The sequence below is a fragment of the Hydra vulgaris genome, chromosome 03, assembly GCF_038396675.1.
Source record: "Hydra vulgaris chromosome 03, alternate assembly HydraT2T_AEP".
NCBI classification, from domain to species: domain Eukaryota; kingdom Metazoa; phylum Cnidaria; class Hydrozoa; order Anthoathecata; family Hydridae; genus Hydra; species Hydra vulgaris.
The window spans coordinates 64,205,591-64,231,715 of record NC_088922.1 but is presented as its reverse complement, the minus strand read 5'-3'; the positions used below and the strand labels follow the sequence as shown (position 1 = coordinate 64,231,715).

Sequence of the window (26,125 nt, the reverse complement as noted above, 5' to 3'; positions counted from 1 at the left end):
CATGCTGTCTATGGTAATGCCAGCCTCTCTTTATTACTAAAGGAACTCTTTTACCCTCTAGAGGCTGCAGGAATAGATTTTAAAATGGTTCTTCCGGAATGAAAAGCTGCAAAACTAGTAATAGTTACTCAGTACACCATTGCACTCACACCACTAGAAATGTGGTAGAAGTTTTTTCTTTATCATAGAATCAAGTTTCCAAACTTTTGTCTTCTAGTTGAACTCATGGTGCATATTTCTGGCTCTAATTCCGCTGTCGAATGCATTTTCAGTATTTTGACTGTAATACTGACTGATCGGCGTTTAAAGATAAATCACTCAACAATGGAAGACTCTATAATCATAGCAGGGAATGACCAGAATTTTACTTACCAAGAACGATAAGATGTTTTGAGTCGCGCTGTGGATATCTACTTAAGTAAGCAAAGAGTTTATCACCTTGATTTATCTAATGCTAGCTATGTCACTGATTATAATAGCGAAGAAAGCTGCTACAGTAATAATTTTAGTTCTACATCTGAATTGGACGGATAAACATTTGATTTTAGAACTTTTTACTCGTAAGTAACTTTATGTATGTAATTGTGTTTGTGCTTTGTTGTGTATGTTTTTGTTTTGTTCATGTATGTTTGTGTTCTGTTTCAACCTCTGGCGTGGTACTGATTCACTCGCAAGTCACTTAATGTATGTAAATATTTTTTGTGCTTTGTGTATGCTTTTGTTTCGTTCATGTATGTTTGTGTTCTATCTCGACCTCTGGTGCGGTGCTGATCCACTCGTAAGTCAATTTATGTATGTAATTATGTTTCTGTTGTGAAACAATATTGTCTAATGTTGGATATAGCTCCTTAACTTGTAGTTTTGTTGAGCTCTCTCCTTATGGAATGCGTCATTGCTGTTTGCCCACTACTCTGTAGTTTGTGCACAAAACAGTTTTCTAGTTTTATTGCTTAGATTCAGTCCTATAAAATTATTATATTACTGAAGAGTCCTAGAGGACGAAACATTGTAATTTCGCATTCATAATCATATAATTTTTTTATAGTATGAGTGTTAGTAAAAAAAAACCCTTTGAAAATGATTTTTTTTTGTTATACATTTTTTATTTATCGTATTTTTGTTTAAGGTGGAGACCACTATTAAAAATCGAAAAAATCATTTTTTCAATTTTAAAGTTTTTAAGTAATATAATTATCGTAGATTACGAATTTCATATTAGTATTATATAAAAATAAAGCTAACCCTATTAAAAATCAGTTTTTAATAATGCGGTTTAAGCATTTTCATAAATTTGTCCGTAGCAACGGATTGTTTATTCCGTTGCTATGTAGCAAAAAAGGAAGTTATCCAACAAAATACCTTAAAATTAAGACAAAAGAACTTCATTTGTGGTGACTGCTACTCTAAAACTACTTTTTGTTTTTTATTAAATTCTTTTGGTGCAGTGTGTTACATGGTTTTTAACGGATTTCTTCATTAAATGTCTAATTACTTTACAACAACAACAACATTCTTCGGCAAATTTTCTGTCTTCTATACTTTGGTTAAATAATAACTGAAATAATGGGAAATAAAGATAAAAGAAATAAAATAAGGTATAGCAAAAAATGCAGATTCTTCAGAGGAAACCAACATAAATCATCAAACGTTGCAGCTGAAAAAAATCTATCTAATTTAGAAGAATTACAATTCAAATGTAGCTCTGCAAAAAAAAAAATGAAGATATTGTCATCCTGTCAATTGTCACTTTCTATTTATTTACTATAAACAAATATTTAATCAAGTTGATAAGAGTTAAAATTGAAACTAAATCGCAAACCAAAAGAAAAACTTTTTTTTTCATGTGTTTTTTTTAAATGTGTTTTTCTCAGTTCTTTAAAATTCACGACTTTGCGGTAATTATCTCTTGATTCTCTTAACTGATTTTCATAAAATTTTCAGGAGTTGTTCTTTTAGTTATTATGGATGTTCCCTACCACTTTTATTGCATTATGATAACTCGATAAAAAGATATTAAAGTTCAAATATGGTCAAAAATGTCCCTTTTTTGTTTTCGAAGTGTTTTTTTTTTATTTAAAAAAAAACTGTTTAATGTTTTTCTTTTGTTTTGGTACAGGATCTTTTTCATTATATTAAAAGCAAGTCTGAAAAATTTCAAGTTAATACCATACATAGTTTTTGAGATATTCACCGCAACAAAATAACACTATTTTAAGGTTTTCGGGAACAAATTTATTAAGCCATTTAAAAATCAAAAAAAAAAAAAAAATTTGTCATTAAAATGTAAATTTTAATCAACTTATATAAAAATGATTTCTAAAATGTAACTTTTGAAGGATATTTTTTTATTAGTGGTCTCCCACCTTAAGACTTAAAATTATTATTTTTTATTTGAGAGGTTTAATAGTATCTATATTTTGTTTTTAGAGTTGGTTTGGTTGATTAATGATTAAAAACTGAAAATACATCAAATATCATTAAATATAATTTTAATAAAATAAAATTTATGAAAAATCCCCCGCAAAATGGTTCATCTAAATTTGCCAAATTTATTTTGAATATAAATGTTTTTTTTTACCTGAAATTTTTGTTTAAATATCACAAACTATTAGTTTACAGAGTTTGATAAAATAAATAATATAATTTCTGCATATCAAAAATATACAAAATTTTTAAAATATACAAGTTTTCGTCGTATTTTTTTTAATTTTTATTTACATGTTCATTTATCAGTTGAGTAATAGATTTTTGTTCTTTTTAGAATACTAATCATACACAGCCATGCTGAACCAGATTTTAGTTTGATGAAGTGACCTAGGGTTGGGTCATACCTTTTTGGGTTTGTTAGAACCATATCATTCTGGGAAAGTTAGTGTGAAAAATCATAAAACTACTCTTTAAAAAATATTTGGATTTAAACAGGGGTCAAAATGGGTCCCGGTCTTTGGCAACCTTCTGGTTAATTCCAAGACCCAATTGAAGGGGGCAAACAACTGTTTTATATTTTGTTAAATAATATAACTAGTTATTAGTTGCCCCCTCTTGAGGGCTTTAAAGGCAATTCAAAGGGCACCAAAGTTCATCTTTTTTTGACCCTTGTGTATATAATCATTACTAAACATAATAAATAAGTTTATAAATAATGAATAATATATTTTATTTAATAGTTCTAAAACAACGAAAGTAAAATATCAAAAATATCTTAATCAATCTAGCCAAATATGTTTATATTGAAAAAATTCAAAAAAAGGCATACAAATATTGTACAACAGTTTTATACTAAGAATTAGTTTTATACTAAACAATAGTTTTATACTAAACAATAGTTTTATACTTAACAATAGTTTTATACTAAACAATACTTTTATACAAAACAGACCGCAACTCATCATTACCACATGTGTAACCAAACTTCTTAATTGTGCGTATTTTCATTTTATTTGTTTTAATTTTAAAACTGAAGTATAATTAATAACAGTTGTAACTTATGTTAAATGGCATTTAATAAGGAACCTATATACTATAATAGTCAGGATTTATATTTGTAATATATTGAAGCGATATTTGCTACCGTTGGTAAAAAAGTTTGTGTTACTCTTAAGAGAAACATCGATGATACTAGTAGTATACAATAATTGTCTATAAACAGTATGATTGACATACAATCAACTTTAGAATTAAGTAACACAAAAGTTCTAAAGCTTGCAAAAGAATTACGATTCAAAGCACAAAACAGAAAAATTGTACAATCAGGGTTAGCAGCAGAGCTCAAACATATTAACCAACAACTTGATGATTGCTTTGTTGAGGATTTTGAACTTTTTAATTTAAGTCGCGAGAGGAAAAAAGTTTGGTTAAACTGATCCCATTTATCAGAACAACAGATGTCAATGAGTTTCTGTGGCAAGTAATAGATAAAAAAAGAGCCTACCTGAAAACCAGTCTTTAAAAATTTCCATTGACGGAGGTCGGGGATTCCTTAAGGTAATTTAATTTTATAATGTGCCACTTTTGTTTCCATAAAAGTTTAACAAGTGTTATTTATTATAAATTATTTAGATTTGTTTAAATATTGTATCAAATCCAAGTGAAACAATTAAAAACAAAATGAGAAAATATGAAGAAATTCAATCATCAAACTTCAAGGAAGAATCTGTAAAATCATCATTTATTATAGCACTGGTACCAGATGTACCAGAGACAAATCATAATGTTAAAATTCTGCTTAACAAGCTCTGTTTGGATAAAATAAGCTTTACTAGTGTAGCAGATATCAAACTCTGTCAAGTCATGTGTGATATATATGTCTCCAAGTTCCATGGCAACTCATCCGTGTTATATTTGTACATGGAAAAGAACATAATTTTTTAAAAATGATTGCACTGAGTTGTAAACACTTGGGTCACTAAGATTAAGTAGCAAGTTGTCTAAATTGAGCGGTTCAAATAAAATTAGAGCAAAATAATATTTTAACTGTACTGATGAAGTTCTTTTAATTGGAGAAGATACTGACCTAGTTGTTAATCATTTTTCTCCTCCAGAACTTCATTTGATGGAAGGGACAACAAACCACTTCTTTAAAACAATAAACAAATTAGCTGATCAAGTACTATTAAAAAAGATCGAAAATGATTTAAATATTTCAAAATCAATAAGAAATGGATCATATAATGGTAACGGTTGCCGAAAAATATTTAAAAAATGGATGAAGTACTATAACTTGTTTCTAGTCCTATTAAAACAATTGGCTGAAGCATTCAGGCTTCTGGATTACCTTGTTCACTCTTGCTTTGGTGTAAAACTAAGAGCAGCATTTGAAAAAGACATCATGTTAATTAAGAATCATTATACAACCTTAGTGGAAGATTATGAAATGACAGTTACTGTGAAGTTACACATAGAATTTCAACATGTAGGTCCTTTTTGTAAAGGTAAGGGCATTGGCTGGGTTTCTTTAGTGAACAAGCAGGGGAATCTGATAACCATCAAAAGTACGCAAAGTGTTTGAAAAAAGCAGTGAGCAATTTCTACATTAATATCAAAAAATTCATTATAAAATTTAATCATACAAATACATCATGACATAAAATTTGCATTTAATGTCATGAACTTTACTTTAATTGCAATTAACATCATGAACTTACATCATAAAATGAAATCAATTTTTATTTATTCAATATATTTACTTTTTATTTATTTAATAATAATTTATATTATTTATTTTTATTTACTTAAAAAGTTATAAATAATTATAAGTTTAAAAATATAAAGATTGATTATTGATTAAGATACAAATATTGTTTTTTTATTGAAACGAGATAAAATGCAATAAAATCTTTTTTAAAAAAGTATATATATTTCTAGACTAGATATAATGCTCTTCTTTGCAAATATTTAAAAGATATCACAAGTATAAAAAACTCTATTTTGGTCCATTTCCAACGACACTTAAAGAAATATAAAATTTAACAGACAAGAAACAAAAAAAAATAAAATTAAAAAAAATAAAATAAAAAAAACTTAAAGAAATTCGCGCGGAATAAATAACCGACGACCAAAAGAGATTTTAGTAACTTCTTGTAAAGAAACAGGAGAACGTAATTTGAATTTAACTTAATAAGATCTTAGTGAGAATATAGTAGACCATGCTAAGATCTATGGCCTACTATATTCACGGCCGCATATCTTCCATTTTCGAGGGGGAAATTAAGAGGCTGGTTTTGAAAGTTTTAGACACAAAATACGCTAAAATATTATTTTTTTAAATATTCTACTTCCTGAATTTACTAACTTTTAAAGAATTTATATTAAAAATGGTCAACAAATGTGCTGCACTAAAATGTACATAGGGATACTTAAGCAACAAACATAAACAAATTGCATCTTATCATTTTCCAACAGACCAAAACTTAAATCAAATTAAGATACGATTTGTTAATCGTTCAGATTGGATTCCAACAAAACATTCTGTTTTATGTGAACTTCATTTTGAAGATAAATATATAATTAGAGATGATAAATATACCCTAAATTGGCTTTTAAAACCTGTTCTTTTAAGTATTCTTGTGAACTTTTGCACACAAAAAAAATCATTTTTACCAGTAAAAACTTCTCGAAGTCCTCCTAAATTGAGAATATTCCAAAAAGATCAGTTAGAAATATTAAAATGATACAATTACAAATGTATTTGAATGAAGCAGTAGCACCACCAGGGTTTCAATTTAAATGATTTGAAAAAGGTGTTGTATTATTAATATAGTATTTAATGAACAGACATATTTTCCAACTATATTAGAATCAATCACAGTTGATTTAGACCTAAATGTACATTTGCAATACAAAGGAACACCACTTCCATTAGCAAGTTGGTTTGTTAAAAGACATAATGCAAAACCTAATAAAAGAGTATGCTAGAAAATTTTCCTTCTTATATGAGAAACTACACATTAGAAAATCATAACACTATTTTAGATGAAATTAAAGATAGAGAGCTTTATCAGCCACAAGGTAGGCCACCATACTCAGCAGAGATGATTCAATATACATTAGTTTTACGATATTCATCTTTACAGGCATACAAACTACAACTTAAAAAACTCCCTTTACCATCAATATCTTTATTAAATAAAGTTCAACAAGGAGGTATCAATTCTATAAAAACTTCTACGTGAAAAAGAAAAAATTTCTCCTGATTGTATTATGAGGATAAATGAAATGTATTTATAAAAAGCAGCGCAATATCAAAGAGAAGAGTATGTTGGTGCTGACGAAGAAGATAACTTGTACAAAGGAATTGTCGCATTCGTGGTAATCGGATTAAAAGAATCTATTCCTTTTATTGTTCATGCAATTCCAGAAGTCACATTCTCTGAAAATCACAAAAATAGCTGGCAAACTTAAAATCTTATAGGTGCTGGGTTCTCTGTGCGTGTTATAGTTAAAGACCATCACTCCACTAACGTTAATGCATTCTCATCATTATATACAATGTTCAAGTCTGAATCAAAATATTTTATAATTCACCTGCAGAATCATGGAAAGAAGACATATTTGTTTTATGATAGTGTGCATTTAGTCAAAAACCTTAAAAATAATTTATTAAATAGTAAAAAATTTGTTTTTCCAGACTTTAAATACTATAATGCATATATTAATATTGATTGTCCATCAGGACATATTAGTTAGGATGATTTTTTTAAGATTTGCCATAATGATAATGATCTGAAAGTTAAACTTAGAAAAACTCCAAAGCTTACATATGAGGCATTACATCCTATAAATAACAAACAAAGTGTGCCACTTGCATTAGCAATTATACATGAAACTACAATTGCAGCTTCAAAAAGCCATTATCCAAATCGAAAAGATGTTTCAAATTTTTTAACTATTTTTAACACTTGGTGGACAATTGCAAATTCTAAACAAAGGTTTTCGCCAAATATTATTGGCAATGCTATTGTATTAGTAGACAATAAATTGACATTTTACCAAGCTCTGACTGATTGGATCAATCAGTGGTCTCTTTCACCTGCATTCACCCTCACAACTCAAACTACATTAGGATTTGTAAATACCTTCTGTGCTCAAGCACTGCTTGTTGAGGAGCTCCTAAATGATGGATATGATTACGTGAAGACAGCTTGTTTACAAAGTGATCCAATTGAGAGTTTCTTACAATACAAGCAAATGAGTGGGGGAAGATTTCTTATAAGTTTAAGAGAAGTTTTAAATTCAGAAATAATTTTGTCATATCGTTCTTTAATTAAGAAGCATATAAACTTCTGGGAAAAAAATCTATTACCAGATATTCATCCTTCCTTGACAATGCTTGATGAACTGTTTAAAAATCGAATAGAAGAAATTATGGAAAGTTGATCTTGAAAATAATTCTTATCTATCTCTGCTAATATGTCAGTTGCATAGCAAAACTGCTAATATGTCAGTTGCATAGCATTTGTTTATATAGTTTAATAAAATATACCTATTGTTTGATTTCTTTGAACTACTTCTTGGCATTTTTTTAAAAAAAGTGTTAAAATATAAATGAATACAGATATATATTATATATAAATATGATATACATAGATATAAATGTATATTGATTTGAATAATTTCTGTGACAATTCTCCAACAAATATTACACAAATGTCTGTAAATCTTTGATATTTATTTTATCTTAAAAAGTATATATAATAAAAACAACTGCCACTATTACATTGAAGAACTTAAAGTTAAAAATTAAGAATAGAGTTGCTTTAAAAAATATAATAATTTGCGCAGCCATTTTTTCAGTAAAATCGGCCTCTTAATTTCCCCCTCAAAAATGTAAGATATACGACTATGAATATGAATCTTACCACGGATCTTAGCAAGATCTTTTAAGATCTTTATAAGTTTTCTTTTTCATTTATTTCTTAAAAAGATCTGAATAAGATCTTAACAAGATCTTTACAATTTTTTTAAAGAAATATTTCTGACAAAACTTGTTAAGATTTATTAATAAGAAGACTTATTAATTAATAACAACTAATAAGTTGTTATTAATTTATGTAAAATAATTAAGATCTTACAGATATTAATAAGATTTGTAAGACACCTCGCTCTGGATGAGCACCAAGAAAAAGAAAAAAGCAAGCTCATTAGTTATCCTGGAAATAACAGAATGAATTTATTGAGGTGTGCGGATAATTAGTGGTTTGAGAAATCAAAATATCAATAAATTTCATCATTATCACGAACAACACTCCCGATTCCTCATTATATTTACAGATGATGTTGGACAGATGTTATTAGACATAGCAAAAACTGATGTTGTTACCCTAACCCTAACAAAATAGATTCACATGTTGTTTTTTAATTAAAAAATTTAAAAAAAAGAAACGACATGTTGATTTTTAATTAAAAAATTAGATTGAAATGTTGATTTTAAATAAAAAAAAATGTATGTACAAGAAAATATTTATCCTGAGGAAATTTTAGTGGTCTGTATTGACTATTTTACAAAACGATTTTAAGCAAAACCTTTTAAAACAAAGCTGCTGATTAGTTCTTCCTATATGAAGTAATCTGTAAAAACTACATGACAGAAACTGAACAAAGAGTAACTTCTACTAATCACCTCCAATCTAATGAACTATGTGAACATTAGAACAGAGCTGTAAAAAGGCATTAGTTAAAGTTCTTGATGAAACAGTTGCTGAATGGCCTTATATTATTGAAGGAACATTATTTAAATACCATGCTCGTAAACACACTTTAATGCAATTCTTGCCATTTTTTCAATTAGCATCGTGGATGTTACCCAAATGCTCATTTTTAAACAGCTGAGACCAAATGCGAAACTCCAATCAGTCTTAAATTAGACATTTTAATCTAAAGTTGCTTTTTTTTAATTTTTTTTTTTTTTAATTTAATCATAAAGTTCAAAAATAAGGCTAAAATAAACAACATAACAAAGTTGTTGTGTATTTTGAATGATTTATCATTTAGATAAATATTATGATTGTCCGTCACATTAATAATATTAAATTCTTTCCAAATAGTTCTTTAATGAATCTCTACGGTTGCTACACCAGAGCCAACGTTAAGAAACCTGTAAAGCTCTTTAAAGAGTCATTCGGTTTAAGAGTCAAATTGTTCAAAGATTTTTTCAAAAATATTGAAAAAACTGTTCAAAACAATAAAATTAAATATTACAGCTAAAAATTAATGCTTTACAATTATAAAAACCATATTTGCTTGTATTTTATGTTGTATAATTTTGTTTGTATCAAATAGTGTAATGCTTTTAATCTACTAATTAAAGTTGAGTTTAATTAAAGAGCTGCCTCAAATTCAGTTATTTTGAAAGAAATCAGAGGACTACTTATTTTGTAGAGGATTTTGTTTATTTTTAATGAAATAAGCACTTTGGGAGTATATATTAACAGGAGGACCTTTTAGCTTCTATAGCAGTGTTTAAAAAATGAAGCCGAAGTTGGTTATTTTTGGGACTAAAATTTTCATGCGATTTACTAAAGCATAATTAATAGTTCAAAAAGGTTAAAAGGTCATTAAACTTTAATAACATCATAACGTATCAATAAGGTGTCAGTAGTGTATCCAAAGATATCTGAGATTATTTGTAATTGTTGATTATTTTATTTTGTAAAACTTAACTATTGTGTAAAATAATTTTTTTATTGAAGCTGTGCGGCCTTAAAAATGTAATTTTATGTTATTTCAATTATATTTCTTTCTGTACGTAAACTATTAACATTTTATATGCCTGTTAGTTATTTATTACCCACAAGAGTCATGTTGAGAAATATTTTTTTTATATAACAACTTTTTTTTCTAAAAAAAAATTAGTAGATAAAAAAAACTATTTTAACTAACCTTTTTACTACTTTTTTTGATAATGGTTTATTAAACACACTTCAATGCTTTGGCAAATATATAGCAAAAACGATTAAAAGAATAGTATATAAAGTTGGACGAATGAAAGTTCTGGGTATATGTACTGACTATACAACCAATATGAAATGAGCATGGAATCTAATTGCTCACGATTTTCTACACATATACCCTTATGGATGCCTGGCCCATACACTAAATTTGATTTTCACTGATGCAAGTAACATTGAATCGATTGGCGATTTCAAACAAAATTGTACAATGGTTGTAAAAGCGATAAAGAAGTCACAAATTATATCAGCTTTGTTAGAACAACACTAGCAGAAATTAGGACAAGCCATTCAACAATCACTACAACTTCCAGTTAAAACTAGGTTTGCTAAAAATTCAATTATATTTAATTGTTATTACACTATTTATCAATCTGAATCATCAAATTTAGTATGTAAGTTTAGTATGTAAGCCTTAAAATTAGACTGCTAAGTTTTTAATTTCAATTTTTTGTTTCTTTAGATGGGGTTCAATTATCTACTGCATGGAAAGTCTTCACCACAACAGATTAGCACTGCAGGGATTAGTGATTGATTATGAAGCTAAATCACTTCCTTAGTCTATTCAAAATCTATTGTTGTCAGAAGTATTCTGGTATAAAGTGGATAGGTTTATTAAATTATTAAAACTAAAAGGCATTGGAATTGCAGCTGTCGAAGGAGAAAAAATAAGCCTCTCCATCGTGGCCAAAACTTTTTCCGATTTTGAAATACCTTTTCAGGGCAATATTCTTTGCAACCCAATACTAAAAATTCAAGAAAATGCTATGATGAAAATAATTTACAGAAGAAGAAAATTTCACATACGAAACATTCATTTTAATGCAAATTTAGTGGATCCATGATATTAAGGATGTCATCTCTGGAGATGACATCCTTAATATCATGGATCCACTAAATTTGCATTAAAATGAATGTGGAGATGACATCCTTAATATCATGGATCCACAGAAATAGTGTATGTGGTATTGAAGCCCTCCATAATTTAGGAAAACTGGATCCTTCGATTAAGGACTGTGATGACAAAATTTTGGGTGAGATTTCTGACTATAGATCTAAAAAAGACTTTTTTCAAAACCTTTTATATGGGCTTCAGTAAAACACACATCTCCTGCAAGTTGGTGGAAGAGAACATGTTGTTTATGCGCTCCAATACAGTTAAGCATTGCTAGTGAAATTATATTACTTCCACCAACAAGTGCGGCAGTCAAAATAACATTTCGTGATAAAGAACAATGTGATAAAGAACCATCAACAAATCTAAGTCAAAACCAAGAAGTCTGGGCAATCTTACAGGTTTTTTTTTAATCTGTGTTTTTTTTTGCAAAAAAGACAGGTGTTTTTTTTATTTTTTATTTTTTTATGCAACTCTAGTTATTATTTATTTATATTATTTTTCCAAACGCTTCTGAAATTTTTATCCTAGCAACAGAAATAAAGTGTATATTTTCACAATAAAACACTTCGAATATTTATATATTGATCAGAGGAAATAGTCATGCGTTTAGTTAAGCTGAACTTGAGATCTTTCTAATTCTAAATTCAGTATAAATGTTATGAAAACATCTGGTTCTAAAGCAATTTTCCTTTTGCTGTTATTGGAAGCAACATTATTTTCTTTTGGCTTTTACTGGTTTTTAAATCTTGGTTTTTACATAACTTTTTTTAAAAGATAGCTACTTAGGCTTATAGATGAGAAGTGAACCTGCAAAACCAGATAAGTCCACTCTGGAAAAATTATGGGAAAATGAGAAAAATAAAAAACATGATTTCAAAGAAGATCTGAATAATGATTGATTGTATTATTCTTATGTATTATTAGACCACACTACACAGTAGAAAGCTTACACATATTGGTGCATTTGTTCCCTGTCCACAGACTCTAAATTTTGAGACTTATCTGCTTTTGCATGCTTATCGTTTATTTTGTTAAGTTACTTTTGTCCAAAATTAACATTTGTTTTTATCTTTCAATCAGAATGAAAACCAAATCAACACTTAAAGTAATCTTTTCATTTTATATCATTTTTTTTTAATTTCCAAAAAGGAAAATTATGATAAAAGTAGTAACTTTTTCCAAAAAATTTTTTAAAATTTCCATGTCTGGAATCTTGTCCATCAATGACATCAGAAATTTGTGATGATAAATCAATTTGTTTTATAATTCTAAAAAATAATGTAACTTTGAAAAATCAAAGTTGAAAATTAATATTAACACAGATCCCTCACCAAACTACCCAGTTTAACATAATCTATTACTGTTTATATCCAAAATGCAACGTTATTATCCGCACAACCGCACTCTTTTCCTGGCCTTGTTTCATCGACTGCATTGGCAGATGTTTCTAAATTTAAATACACTTTGACACCTCGAAGATCTTTCCATTTTGCAGTAAGCTACATGAAGAAGTTTATGAACATCCTTCAACTTCTTAGGGCTGATCGACCTGGATGATGGCAAACGGTTAACCACGATGTTTGAATGTTTTTCCTTTTCTTTAGGAGATTGACTGGAGTGTCCACGTCACATCTGTAGCTGGATTCACATCGAAGATTAATCAAAGGCACTTTGTTTCCACTGTATGTTCTCATTGTAATAATTATTTTTCCTTCTTGAATGTTTTTCACCGGTTTGTAGATAGCACTTGTTGCTGTCTTCCAGTCATCACAAAACCAGTCGGTTCCAATATAGAAAACCTTATCACAATGGTGCCTAAATATTTCATGAAATCCTTTAGGTTCCAATATCGTGTTGTTGATTTTCAACTCCTTCTCGATTCTTCCAAATAAGTGATCACAAGGAAGGAATGAGTGTCCACGTACTGGAAAGAGAAGTTTAATGGAATCAATGTTTGTTGGTGCTTCTGCAAGCCATGATACTGCCATACCAACCACAATGTTGTTTTTGTTCTGCCCTCCACAGCCATCACTAACCAAGCAAACAGTCTTAATTATACTTTCAAATGATTCCCTTTCCTGAACAATGTTTTTCAAATAATGGAAAACTGCGCTAGAAATTTCGTTTGAACCACGAGTAGCTTCATTTTCCATCCACGTATATGAATAATTCTTAAGAGATACCTGATCATGTAATCCAAAGTTGTATAACAACAACTGACAAAAATAAAATGCTTCCTGACACGTCACACGTGGCAAGGATTGAACTTGCACGCGTGACGTGTCAGGAAGTTTCAAACAAACACGATACTGTATGTCTTTTCTGGTATGTTCTTAAGTGATGCATAAAATGTTTTTGTTCGTAATTTGTGCACTCTCAGTTGCATAAGAAGAACAGCTTTATCTTTTGCTGAGCACACTAGTAGGTGATTTCTAAGGCTGTCAAAAGTCGTACAGGTATCACAAGCAGGCGAGGAAAATCCTATGTTGAGCTCCTGTCTGAAAACCCTACTGAAAAAACTATATCCAACTTTTAGGTATGCAGATGAGATGGTTGAATTATAGATTTCGCATAAGTTAGTTGTGTTTTTCAATTAAATTGGAAAATATAATCTTACACTTTTCTTTCTCCTATTGTGGCTTTCTGTTGCTCGAAGAGCACACATTGGCGAACACTCTTTTTTCGAGATTCGTTCTTGTCACCTATATACGATCCCCACCACGGCCTTCAGTGGTACATCCTCGATTTTCAACATGACGTTTAATAACACCATAAAGGCGGTTTCTATCGATTGGATGAATGATTTTTAGAAAGGTATTTTGACAAACACGGATTGTTTTGATGAAATAGTTCGTCGAGTAAGTCTTGTTAAATACCCTTTAGCAAAATCTCGTCCGCATTCTTTTGGAACTGGTCACTTTGACATTTAGAAGAATGTGGTTGTCCTGCTGCACCTTATTATTTGTTTTGAAAAACTCATGACGGAATGACAAAACATCATCATGGCGAACAAGTAAACATCCAAAAGCGGAGCATTTCTTGGTATTCTGATTCTCGGGAGTAGATTTTGTCTTTAGTCGCTTTTTGACTTCGTGTTTATGTTTACATAAACACGAAGTCAAAAAGCTTAGGGTTTAAGCTTAGGGTTAGGTTAAGGTTTGGTTAGGGTTACCTCAAGACTTGCTTGTCTTGTTAGGATTTAATTATGTACAGAATATTTAACCAAGTAATAAGTTGTTATAAACCAAACTTTCTTTAATTAATTTTAATATGGACTTTGTGTCTATATATATGTACATAATGCGTGATTATTAATAACGATAATGATAATAATATTATTAACAGTAATTTATATATATATATATATATATATATATATATATATATATATATATATATATATATATATATATATATATATATGTATATATATATTTATACAAATAAATTAATATATTAATTTTTTCTATATTACTGTAGTTTTATTCCAGGCTATTCATCCTTTATAAGTAGTGGTAGAAATCAAACTTTTGTGAGACACTATTTAAGTTCATCATTTTTTGTTTCACTTAATCTTAAACAAAACGACATAAGATTAAGGGGAAATTTTCAAGTTTTTTCTTGTAACTATTTTTGTGTATATCCGTCTACTTAATCAAAAATTTCAAATTTATCATCTGTATTTTGCTTGTCAAACAATGTTAATAAACATTTGAATTTAATTTATGATAAAAGAGCATATTATCTTAATTCAAGTCAAACAAGATGCTTTGGGCAATGAGAATAGTTAAAAGGAAATAAGTTGAAAAAATTCAGAAAATATAGAGTAGATAAATAAAATTTATGTTGATGTTTAAAAATTTTTATTCTAGAGGAAGGTTTTTATTAATCAGAGAAGTCTGAGAACCACTTTAAATGAGTATTTTTATTAGTAAAAAGTTGATTAAGTTGAAAACGTTAAAACTATTAAATATTATTTTTAAATTTATGATCATGATCTATTTAAATAACTTAAAAAATTACAATAAAATAAATTTAAAATGGTTCCACGATAAAAAGTTGTGAAGTTTTTTTAGGGGATACGGTTATGAGTGGTCAAAATCAAAAACTGATCCGAACTGAAAAGAATCTTCTAAACCGTTTTGCTGAAACATTTTGTTGTAAACACGAGAGAATTTTTTCTGTTTAGAAGAAAATTTTTAAACTGGAAAAAAAAAAGATTTTAAATATCGTTTTTAAATAATAATTATAAAAAAAATAGTTAACATTAAAAAAATTGGCTGCTCATTGATCAACGTTAACGTAGTAAATGTTTTTATTTCTAGATTAGCGTTACGTTGGGACACTGTTGGTTTATTTCGGTATTGCAGTCCGATCTTGCAGTCCGATCAAAAAAAAATTTTCCCCAACAAAAAAATTCACAAAAAACAAATTTTACTAGCTGGTCAACTGAACTAAATATAAACTTTTTGAAACCTTTTTAAAGGTTATTTTAAAACCCTAACTTTTTGAAAATATTTTAAAGGTTATTTCAAAATTCCTAATCTTTTGAAATCTCTTTAAAGGTTAATGCCTACGCTTCATCTTTCAAGTTGTTTAAAATCTTATCCTTTTAGAGTATAGATTATTTCAAAATTTTTACCCTCTTTTTTAACCTTTTTAAATTTTATTTCATAACTTTTTTGAATATCAATTTAAAATTTTATAACCTTAAGAAAAGGTTCAAATCTTTAAAAATTATTTACAAGCCAATCATGACAAAGGTTAACCAAAACCATTTGTTTTCATTCATATAATTTTTTATTTTATATATTGTAAATTAAAAAACAAAAATTTTTTTTATAGATAACCTAACAAATCAATGAGATAAAACGATAAACCAAATAATAACATCAAACAACTCAAAAAAAAAGATGAACGTCGATGAAACGTATGCAACGTGGAAATCTTCAATGCTTCGGTAAGAAACGGCAAAATCACAATGCTTGATATGATCCGCACTTTTATATAAAAATTAATACTATTTTTTTTTATCTATATATATTTATTTATTTTTTCACTAATAAATAAGATAGTGGTTAATAATTTAAATTTTTTATACCAAGCTATCAAAAACAAAAACTTTTTTTTTTCCTACTACAAAACACCTTTACACAGTGTTTCTGATTGCGTCGTTTCAATGCAAAAAAAGGAGAATGTTTTGAAAATTTAATTATTCAAAACTTGGGCTTAAAAATAATTCAGCTAATAATAAAAACAATGCATAAAGCCCTAAAGCATAAAAATTTATTTAGAATCCTGAATATTAATATAGAAGACCACTTAGGTTTTAATTATGTTTGTTTTTTAGATTTAATTAGCTAAATTGAATTTGGATTAGTTGAGAGATCTTTTTTTATGTTGTAAAGTGAGTTTTACATATTTACTGTTTTTAAAAAGTAGGCTGCAATTCATTTTAATCTACTGAATTCATATTACTTGCGTTTGTTCAAACTTTAAAAAGTTAAATTCTTTATAGGTGAATATTATCTGTACAAAAACGCGACAAACATCTGCTTTAATGTAAAAAATAGCTTAAAATTAACTTTTAATTTTTGACTTTTATTTTCAAAATTTTAGCTTTTTTCTATTTGATTTTAGTCATTAAAAGAAACGCCTCCCTAGATTCTTAATCTAGCTCCTCCCAAGTCGTAAGTTGGTTACAAGAGAAATTTTTTACGTTTTAATTTTAAACCGTTTAAACTTCGGCAAAGTTTTAAAAGAATTGTAAAAAAAAAAAAACTGTGTAATAGAAAAAACATAAAAAGAAGAAAATTTTTAAAAACTTCTTATATACTAAACACAAACATGGTCACTTAGAGTAAGTTGAATGTAAGAATATTCTAAATTTCAATAAATATTTTTACTTTTCTATCCTTGCTTTTAAAAATAAAGATTCTGTGTAACTTTTGCATGTATAAAAAAAGAAACAGCTTTTTTGAAGAATAATTTAAAAAATTTGTATCATACGAATTTCATCATACGAATCATAACAAATTATTATTTAGTTTTTAACAGATTTTTCTTATAACTTATTGTCTTATATATTTTATAATGTTAAAATAATTATTAAATTTATTATTATCAGTCAAAAAAATTAATATTATTAAATTATTAATATCAGTCAAAAGTATTAACAAAAGAACAATCAATAATTGCATGTACAATGACAGCAAGAAGTGGAAAAGGCTGTTGCTGGTATCAAACCGAAATTATTTTGCCTCCGAAAGGAAAAGGTGTTCACAAAATAACAAACATTTTAACTGGTAAGATAAGTTAAATTGCAATTGATATAAATTCAAATATACTCAAAAGTAATAAAAGTTAACTTTTCTAATTTAAAATAACTTAAAGAACTTCGTCACCGTTCTCCTTAAACTAGCCGTTTAATACTTTAATACAAACTTTAAATAAGTTTTACTTTAAAGTAAATAACTTAAAGAATTTCGTTACTGTTCTCCTGAAACTAGCTGTTTAATACTTTACGTTTAATACAATCTTTAAATAAGTTAGTTTTACTTAAAAGTAAATACAAAACAGAGCTATTTTGAATTTTAGTGGAATATAAATTGTTGAAATTAAATGTAGTATTCAATTTTTTTAAATTTATTGATATACTTTATTAGTTTTTATGAATTTAAATATTAAAATATTAACTTAAATAATCTTTTTTTAGAACTATCATTTCTTCGTGATATACAAATAGGCGTTTGTAATATTTCCTTAAAAAATACCTCAGCAAGTTTATCTATAAATGAATGTTGGGGCGATGATGTAGGAGCTGATATGGATACATTTTTAAATACCGTTGTTCCTGAAGATGCACCGTACTTGCATACCATTGAAGGTCCTGATGGCATGACTGCTCATATTAAGGCTAGCTTAATTGGATCTTCAGTGACCATACCTATTACTGATGGTAAACTTAATATGAATACATGGCAAGGAGTTTGGTTGCTAGAACATCGTTATCACGGTGGACCTCGTACATTAATTGTTACTGTACAAGGCTGCACAAAAGATTAGTTTTACCTTTTTCAAATGTTTTTTAATTAAATAAAACTCTATACGTTACTTAAAAGAGTATAAAGGGATATATAGGAGGGTACGAAACTTTGATTTTGTAAGAATATAATGCATGGAAAAACTTATATTTAAGCAAACATTTCTATTATTTATACATAAATATTACTTTTAGTTAAAATTTGAGGTTTGTTTACAAAGTTTAAAATGTCTTGAGAGTGCGGGCATAGGTGAAAAATAACAATGACGGATCAAGGAGGGATTGGGAAAAGGGTATACATCGTCCCTCTCACCACCACCAGAATCTGAATGTTCTATAATTTTTAACCCTTTTTTTTTATTTAAGAGACTCAAATGTGACTTAAAATACAAAAAAAATTTATTAAAATAATTCATTAAATAATTCAACATTAAAAATCATAAATTACATAAATTACCAAAGTTTTTTACTAGTAAGAAGCTTATTAAGCTAAAAGGTGAAAAATTGTCATCTTTAAAAGGTGAAAAATTGTCATCTTTAAAAGGTACTTTTGCGTTAAGAAAATTTAATATGCCCATTTTTTTACATGCCCTTCACAACCCCCTCCCCCACTTCCGTTTTGCCGAGTGCTCAAGAAATTTTTATACTTAATATTAGTATTTTATACAACTATATAAAAACATGGGTATCGTTATCTTACCATGAATATTGTTGTTATGTTATTATACAATTGTTTATAAGAAGTCATACATAATTGAGACAAATATCTAAAAATTTAGAAGTTTAGAAAGATGATTATAAAATTTAGAGAAAAAAAAAAGTCTAAAAAACTTAAAACGCTAATACTAGCCACCTTTTTATCAGTCGGTTATGATTTAGTTTAGAATCAGTCAGTTATGATTCAGTTTCTTTAGAAACAAACATATTAATACAAACACAAAGCAAAACTATTTTGAGCTAAAATTAATTAGTCTCTGTTTAAGCACTAATAATTGATGCCTATTCATTTGTAAAAACCAATGTATTCACATTTATTTACGTATGTATCTTTTTCTGAAAATTTTTGAAGTATCCAACGCACTAGTCTAATGTCATAGCTTTTTTTATTTTATTGAATGCTTGGTAGCATTCAGAATCTCAGTTCCAAAATGAATCTTGCTTCAAAATGTAACTGGGAGTATGGACGAGGTTCGTAAGGATAAGTAACTGTGATGTCGTGTAAAATAAAATGTTGTAAATAGTTCATAAGCTCGAGAATGCTTTAAAGAGCTTTTTTTTCTTTTCTTTTTTCTTTTTTCTTTTTCTTTATGTTTTTTGTAGTAAAAAAATGTTCTTGATACTTTGAAGTTTTTCTAGTTATGAAAATAATATTTAGTTATTAAATAACTAAATATTAATTTTCACAGATTTAACATCGTCTAAATTTGGAGTTAAAAAGTCTATTCTTCTAATAGCCTCGTTAACGGTATGCATGTGCACGCAAATTTGTATGTTGCCGCTGTTTTCTGAAACAATTATAATTGCACTTATCCTAAATGTTGCTTCATCCGTGTGGCGCCAATCAAATCATGTTGTATTTAACTAATTATTGTATTTAAATGTATACGTTTAATTACAATAATTAACTAAATACAACATATTAAGTGGTATTTACATAAAAATATTAGATATAATATATTAAGTTTTTATTGGAATATCAGTTAATGTTCCTCTTGAGAATATGTAATATATAAATATCATGATAATGAATGTCTTGCTCTCTTGCAGTCAGGTATCAAGCAATAATAGACTCAAGTACTCAATAATACAAGTTCTCGAAAACCCTTTCTTTGTGTTTAGTTATATCTCGTATTTTATAAATAAGTTATTGAACTTTTTTACAAGTCTAGTCTAAAGTAAAACTTAAGTCCGTTACCGTCTCGATAAACCCTTCTGCTTCAAGCTAGGTAAGTTAAACTTTAACTTTTTTACTGAGTAAAAACGGAATTTCTTTTTCTTTTTGTGCAACTGGTGATATATTTTCATTATTTTTCAATTTTACGTATTATCAGAAAGTTTTTTATATTTTTCTTCTAAAAACTGAATTTTTGCATGAATTTATAAGTGATTGTAATCGTTTTGAAGAGTTTAGAATGAGAATAGCGTTTAATTTGTTAATGTACTGCAAAGAATGGTAAATTTGGTAATTACTATGTCATTGATTGTATGTTTTTATTTGAATATGTAACTTAATATGTCATTACCTTTATAGGTCATAACTGAATGTCTTTGCTAAATTACTCAATATATTATATGCCTTTATCTTAAAAATGTCATTAAGTGTATGTAGTTATCTTAATATGTTATAGTTTGAATTTAATAGAACTAGATGTTTGAAAAATGACACTTTAAAGCATAGTGTAAACTCCAAACTTAAGTTTGAAAAATGCACCCCAAAAAGATCACCCTTCTAAATGTGGTCACCCTCCTAAATGTGATCACCCTCCTAAATCTGATCACTCATCTAAATATGAGGGTAAAGTTAGCAAAGTATTTTTTTTTACTATTTTATAAATTTAAATTCATCGACAGGTTTAAATTTAATCTAATAATCTATGCGTGTTTGAAAATTATAACCATGTAAAGTTTCCGTTTCCATTTTAAATTTTACATGGTCATACCTTTCGAACACTAAGTGGTTATTAGATGAAATTTAAAGCCTGTCGATGATTTAAATTTAATATAAGATAGTAAAAAAATATCTTAATTACTCTTTGTCTTTAAATTTGGAGTATCGAGAGTGTGTGTAATTATTTTGGGAAATTTTGGTTCCCAGGCTCAAGTCACCGCAATTTATTAAGTATGTTTATTCTTATGTCAAATGAAAATGTTTTTGCATTCGTATTTGACGTGAGCATAAACATACTTAAATTTGGAATTGTACAAAGTTGGAGTTTGCACAAAGTGTCATTTCTAAAAAAATCCCATCTTTACCACAAGTTTAAGTCATTATTCGATTTACATATTTTTTTGTCTTTTATTTTAATAGAATGATGCTAGAAATTATTTTATTATTTTATTATTTTTATTAGCTTATAGCCTCCGTGCTGATTTAAAGGGAATGGTGGTAAAATCCATTAATGATTTCGCTATTTTTATGTACCTTATAACACCAGGAAAAGCTGGCCACTTAAAATGATTCTTAACTCTTTCATACAGTTCACCGTATAACCATCGCTGACATTCTAAAGAAAGTAATGATTTTTTTAAATATTGAAAAATTTTAAAGTTTGAAAAATTTAATTCTCATTTGACAAAAGAAAACTTTAAATTTTAATAAACAATCGAAATGATCAAATAATGTTTAAAAGATATTTAATTTTAAAATTTAATGAAAATGAACAGAAAAAAATAAACATTAATATAAATATTTGTACCTACCTCTGAAACCGCCTTTATTAAAAATAGTAGAACATTTTAAAATTTTCCCAAATCTGAGAAGCTAAACAATAATAGTCGTTAAATTAGTTTGAAGAACTCAATTGTTTTACCATTCACGTAAGGAGTACTCAAAATAATATTAAAACTTAGAGAGCAGAAAATTTATTACCTCGATTAGCTGTTGTCTCTTCTTCTTTCAGAAAGCTGCTGTTATTATGTGAGATTGATGATTTTTTTCTGATCTAGTTTGTTTAGCGTAGTTTCTTTTTTGACAGGAATAATTATAATTTGTAAAGGTTCTTCATTTTCCTTACTTGGTCTATCTTGTTTTTGAAGCATTCCAATCATGTTCAACCAAACACAGAACAATATGTTTACTTTCTTCAACAATTGTTTCGACCTTCAGATAACGTATGATAAAATATTCACTCTGATCCTGGGAAACGGTTTTAAGCAAACCTCTTTGGAAGCTGTACCTTGGCTCTTTCATATTTTCTTCGTAAATAACTTTTGTTTCCATAACTGAAGTTAGATATCTTTTTATTCATTATCTGAAACTGAAAAAAGGCCATGTGAAGGGCTTCTTTCAAGTTGCTACCAGTAAAAACGAGTTCCTACCTGTAAAAACAAGTTCCTACCAGTAAAATAAAGCAGCCGTAGCACAATGGTTAGCGCGCTTGTCTTAGAAACTTGAGATCCGTGGTTTAACGCCACCTCTGGGCAAGTTTTAAAACATCGGTAAGGAAGGAAGCGTGAACTTCCTTTGAAATGCTTTTCCGCGGTGCTCTGTGATAAGACTGTAAGGACCTTTTAAGGCACCTAAAATAAAATAAAGAAATAAAAAGATTAAAAAAAAAAGTAGCTTCTTCAATCTTTTCTCCAGAAAGTAAAATTTTTTGCGGCTTAAAATCAAAATCAGTTTTCAGCCTTTAACTAAATTAAAGCTTTGGTAGTACTTATTTTAGTTTAAATTAGATAGCAAAATTAATTATGTTACCTTATTTAAACAAGAGTTTCAGTTATTTTATATAACCATTCTTTTAATGCATAAAAACTTTTGAGGTAATATTGCACCGTTAAAATAACGTTAATTAAAAAAAAAAGAAGCTAAATTGATTTTTTTTTTAAATTTATACAAGCAATAGTCATGTAAAAAATTTAAACCTAATGTTTAATGAACATATTTTGAGACGGACCAATATTGGCTAGCTGACATTGATCAGATGCAACTTTACGGACAAAAAAGATAACAATCCGATATCGAAAGATTCGAAACATCCAGAACGTCTTTTGAACGTTCAAAAGACGGACCAAATACCGTCTGGGTATTCACTAGCAATGACAAGCTAGTTAGAACTAATAACTATCTGTTCGGACAACTGACAAATTTTCTTCCATCTTTTGAAGATTTTTCTTGCTTCAAAATTAACAAGATGGTTTGAGTGATCTACACAAACCTTTAACTAAAACATTGTTCAAGAAAAGTAAAGAGCTTAGGAGTACGCCAGAAATTTAAAAAGCAGATAAAAAGATAAGATAAAAAGTTAGACGCAAAAGATAGCAGCTGGTCGAAAGACGCAAAATCCATCAGAGAAAAGCAAAAAGGCTAAGTCAAACAGAAACAAATAGTGAACAAAATATTGTTTGTCTCAGGAAGACAACAATGAAAAACTAACAATAAACACGAATAAGATTTTTTATTCTCCTAATAATTTATTTTAGTCTGCACTTGTTATTGACCGTTAAACCAGATGCCAACTTATGAAAACTGGACAGAAGCGGAATGCTTTCTAAGTAAAGCAGAAATAACAAGTAAATCTCTTTAACAAAAACTAAAAGGGCTCGCTGAGACAACTACTATGGCATAAATCTAAAGCGTCTCTCTTTAAAAGCGGAGACAAAAGAAAACTTTTGAATTACTGACTAGTTTTTCTTTTATCAATTCTCCGAATGATAATAGAAAGCTTCGTACGCAAGAGAATCATGACATTTTCGAGACATCAAGAGCCATGACATTGTCTTGAAAAAGCTCTCTATACAAAATCCCAACGTGGATTTTTCCGAGACGCGGCTGTACGACAATTCTAATAGAAGCAAGTAACAAAAGCACTATTTTATAATTATGCAATAGTTGTGATTTACATTTGATTTTACAAATATTAATATATTTTTTTAAGTCTTATGCGTACGGCATACGCGGTGCTCTTTCCAAAAGTGGCAGTTGTCGTCAGCGATGGCTTTTTAGGATGGGGAGCTATCACAAGTGAAGTTTTGTCCTAGGTCCACTTCAGTTCCGCATTTATATAAAAGATGGCAATTGAATAGAGTTTGGAATAAAAACATCAAGGATTAGCTGTTGGAGCAAGAATTGGTTTGCTCTACTTGGTAGATAAATAAATAAAAAAAAGTCTTTATACTACATTTAGAGTCTATTTCTCACTAGGAAACACTTGAACGTGTTTAGCAGCAAACAACATTATTGATAACCAAAATCAAACACAGAAATAATATGATGATAAACTAGCCATGCTTGGTTTCACCACTCTAGAAAAGCAACAAAGAAGTGATGACTTGATTCAACAATATATCGTTGCGAAAGAGTAGAAAAGCTGACTTCGTAGTTCCACAAGTACAGACGCATTTTCTCTCAGAGTTCAATCTGCGTGGACAAAGCCGACAACTAACTCATCAAATTGTGGAAATCTGTCAGGAACGGAAAATTTCTTTACAAATTGAGTCGCGCAAGTTGTCAAACGTACGTCAAACGGAATATTTCTTTACAAATTGAGTCTCTGCAATCGTTGTCAAACGCAGCCGGATTTGACGCACTTTAGACGCAAAGGACAGACTGTGTTTCTGAAATTATGTCAATAAAATGACTCTCGATACTGCATCTCTTTCATCGAATCGCAAATCAAAACTTTAGTTTAGTTATATAGTTTATTTTCTTGTTATTTAAAATTTTGATTTTTAAATAAACAAATTCATTAATTTCCAAGGTTCTTTTTCTTTATACGGGGAAGGGGGAGGGGGTTATAAACCTACGAAACCGTAAAGCATGCATTCCAGAACATTCAGACTGTTTACCGAAGAGCTGCGATCTTGTCAGATATCGTATCCGATAACTTGATATCTTAGAACTGCTTCTAAATACTGTTATATAAAGTTTATCATGGCTCTTCCAATACCTAAATCTCTTTTACAGTCAATGATGAAGGAAGGTGCAAAGGTAAAGCATATTTTTCATAATAAAAGATGACATACCTAATTATATATATATAAGGATCTCCAATTATTAGATTTTTCTAATTACATAAAAACTAAAAACCTTCGTTTCATTCACAGTTGTATTAACAATAAGATGCTCTCTATCATTACATAATGGTTTACTCCATTAATAAATGCCTATACCTAATTTACTAGGCTATCTTAGAGAGGTGGGTTGTGAGTTCAAGCTTTTGATACTAAATTCTATGGTAGATATTTCTTTAAGAACTCTGGAATTAATGACTGGAATTTTCTACGAAAAAAGTTATACACTCCTCAGTTTTGGGAACTAATTAAAAAAAGTTTAGAAAACAAACTTAAATTATTATTCTGAAATGCACTTAATTAGAGACAATAGTTTTCCAATAGCATTATAAGAATGTATGCGTACATGTATATATATTCTGTTCTGTTTTTTGCTTTGTTTTCATTTAGTCTTTTATTTTATTAATATTTTTTTATTTATTTTAACAAACACTTTAAATTTTAAAATGTTGACTTAAAATCAAATGGTTTTAAGGAAAAAAAAAGAATAATACAAAAAATAACAAAAAAACTATTTTTTTTAAACCATAAAATCGTATGTAAATTGCACCTGTCTAAACCTAAATCCACAGTTAATAGCAAGCCTCCACAGGCAAGGTAGTTTAGCGATTCCAGAGCGCAAAAAAAACAACATGTAATTTTCATGAATTTTACTCTCATATCTTTTTTAATAATAAAGCTAGAGCCTTAAGGTTTTTTGCATCTATTAGTTTAACTCTACTTCTTTCTGGCCATATATAAAAAGTTGTCTATATGGCATGTTTAATATGGCTTTTTTATATATTATTTATGTTATATATTATTTATTTGTCTTAGGACTACTCTTGATAAAAAAAACTTGCCGTGGGACACGTTTTTTTAAAAGTAGTTTTTGAAGGTAAGATTTCCTAAGTACCAAAACACATCAAATTTGTTTGAAAATTTTCATATATATTAAAAAAGCATAAAGAATCTAATGGAATGGGGAACTTTTTTAACATTTATACATAATTTCTAAGTTCTCAGCAT

General features: G+C 28.3%; 2 protein-coding genes across 2 annotated transcripts in view; both read left to right on the top strand.

Annotated features, from left to right (window-relative positions):
• Positions 1–16,280: 16,280 nt before the first annotated feature.
• On the top strand, positions 16,281–18,586 carry LOC100207132 (UPF0047 protein YjbQ). Its single transcript, XM_065791965.1, has 3 exons — positions 16,281–16,303; positions 17,507–17,648; positions 18,059–18,586. The coding sequence occupies exons 2-3, from the start codon at positions 17,549–17,551 to the stop codon at positions 18,406–18,408; spliced, it is 450 nt and encodes a 149-aa protein (XP_065648037.1). The 5' UTR covers positions 16,281–16,303; positions 17,507–17,548; the 3' UTR covers positions 18,409–18,586.
• Positions 18,587–24,663: 6,077 nt separating this feature from the next.
• LOC100201609 (T-complex protein 1 subunit theta) overlaps positions 24,664–26,125 on the top strand; it is a 40,719-nt gene continuing 39,257 nt past the window's right edge. Inside the window, exon 1 of the mRNA XM_065793981.1 lies at positions 24,664–25,034. Within this exon, the coding sequence (XP_065650053.1) occupies positions 24,978–25,034 (57 nt within the window). The 5' untranslated portion in view covers positions 24,664–24,977. The remainder of the gene's footprint in view (positions 25,035–26,125) is intronic.

Coding starts and splice junctions, on each gene's coding strand:
- LOC100207132 (XM_065791965.1), top strand. CDS start 17,549: ATGACAGCAAGAAGTGGAAAAGGCTGTTGCTGGTATCAAACCGAAATT. Junction 17,649..18,058: donor AATAACAAACATTTTAACTG/GTAAGATAAGTT, acceptor ATCTTTTTTTAG/AACTATCATTTCTTCGTGAT.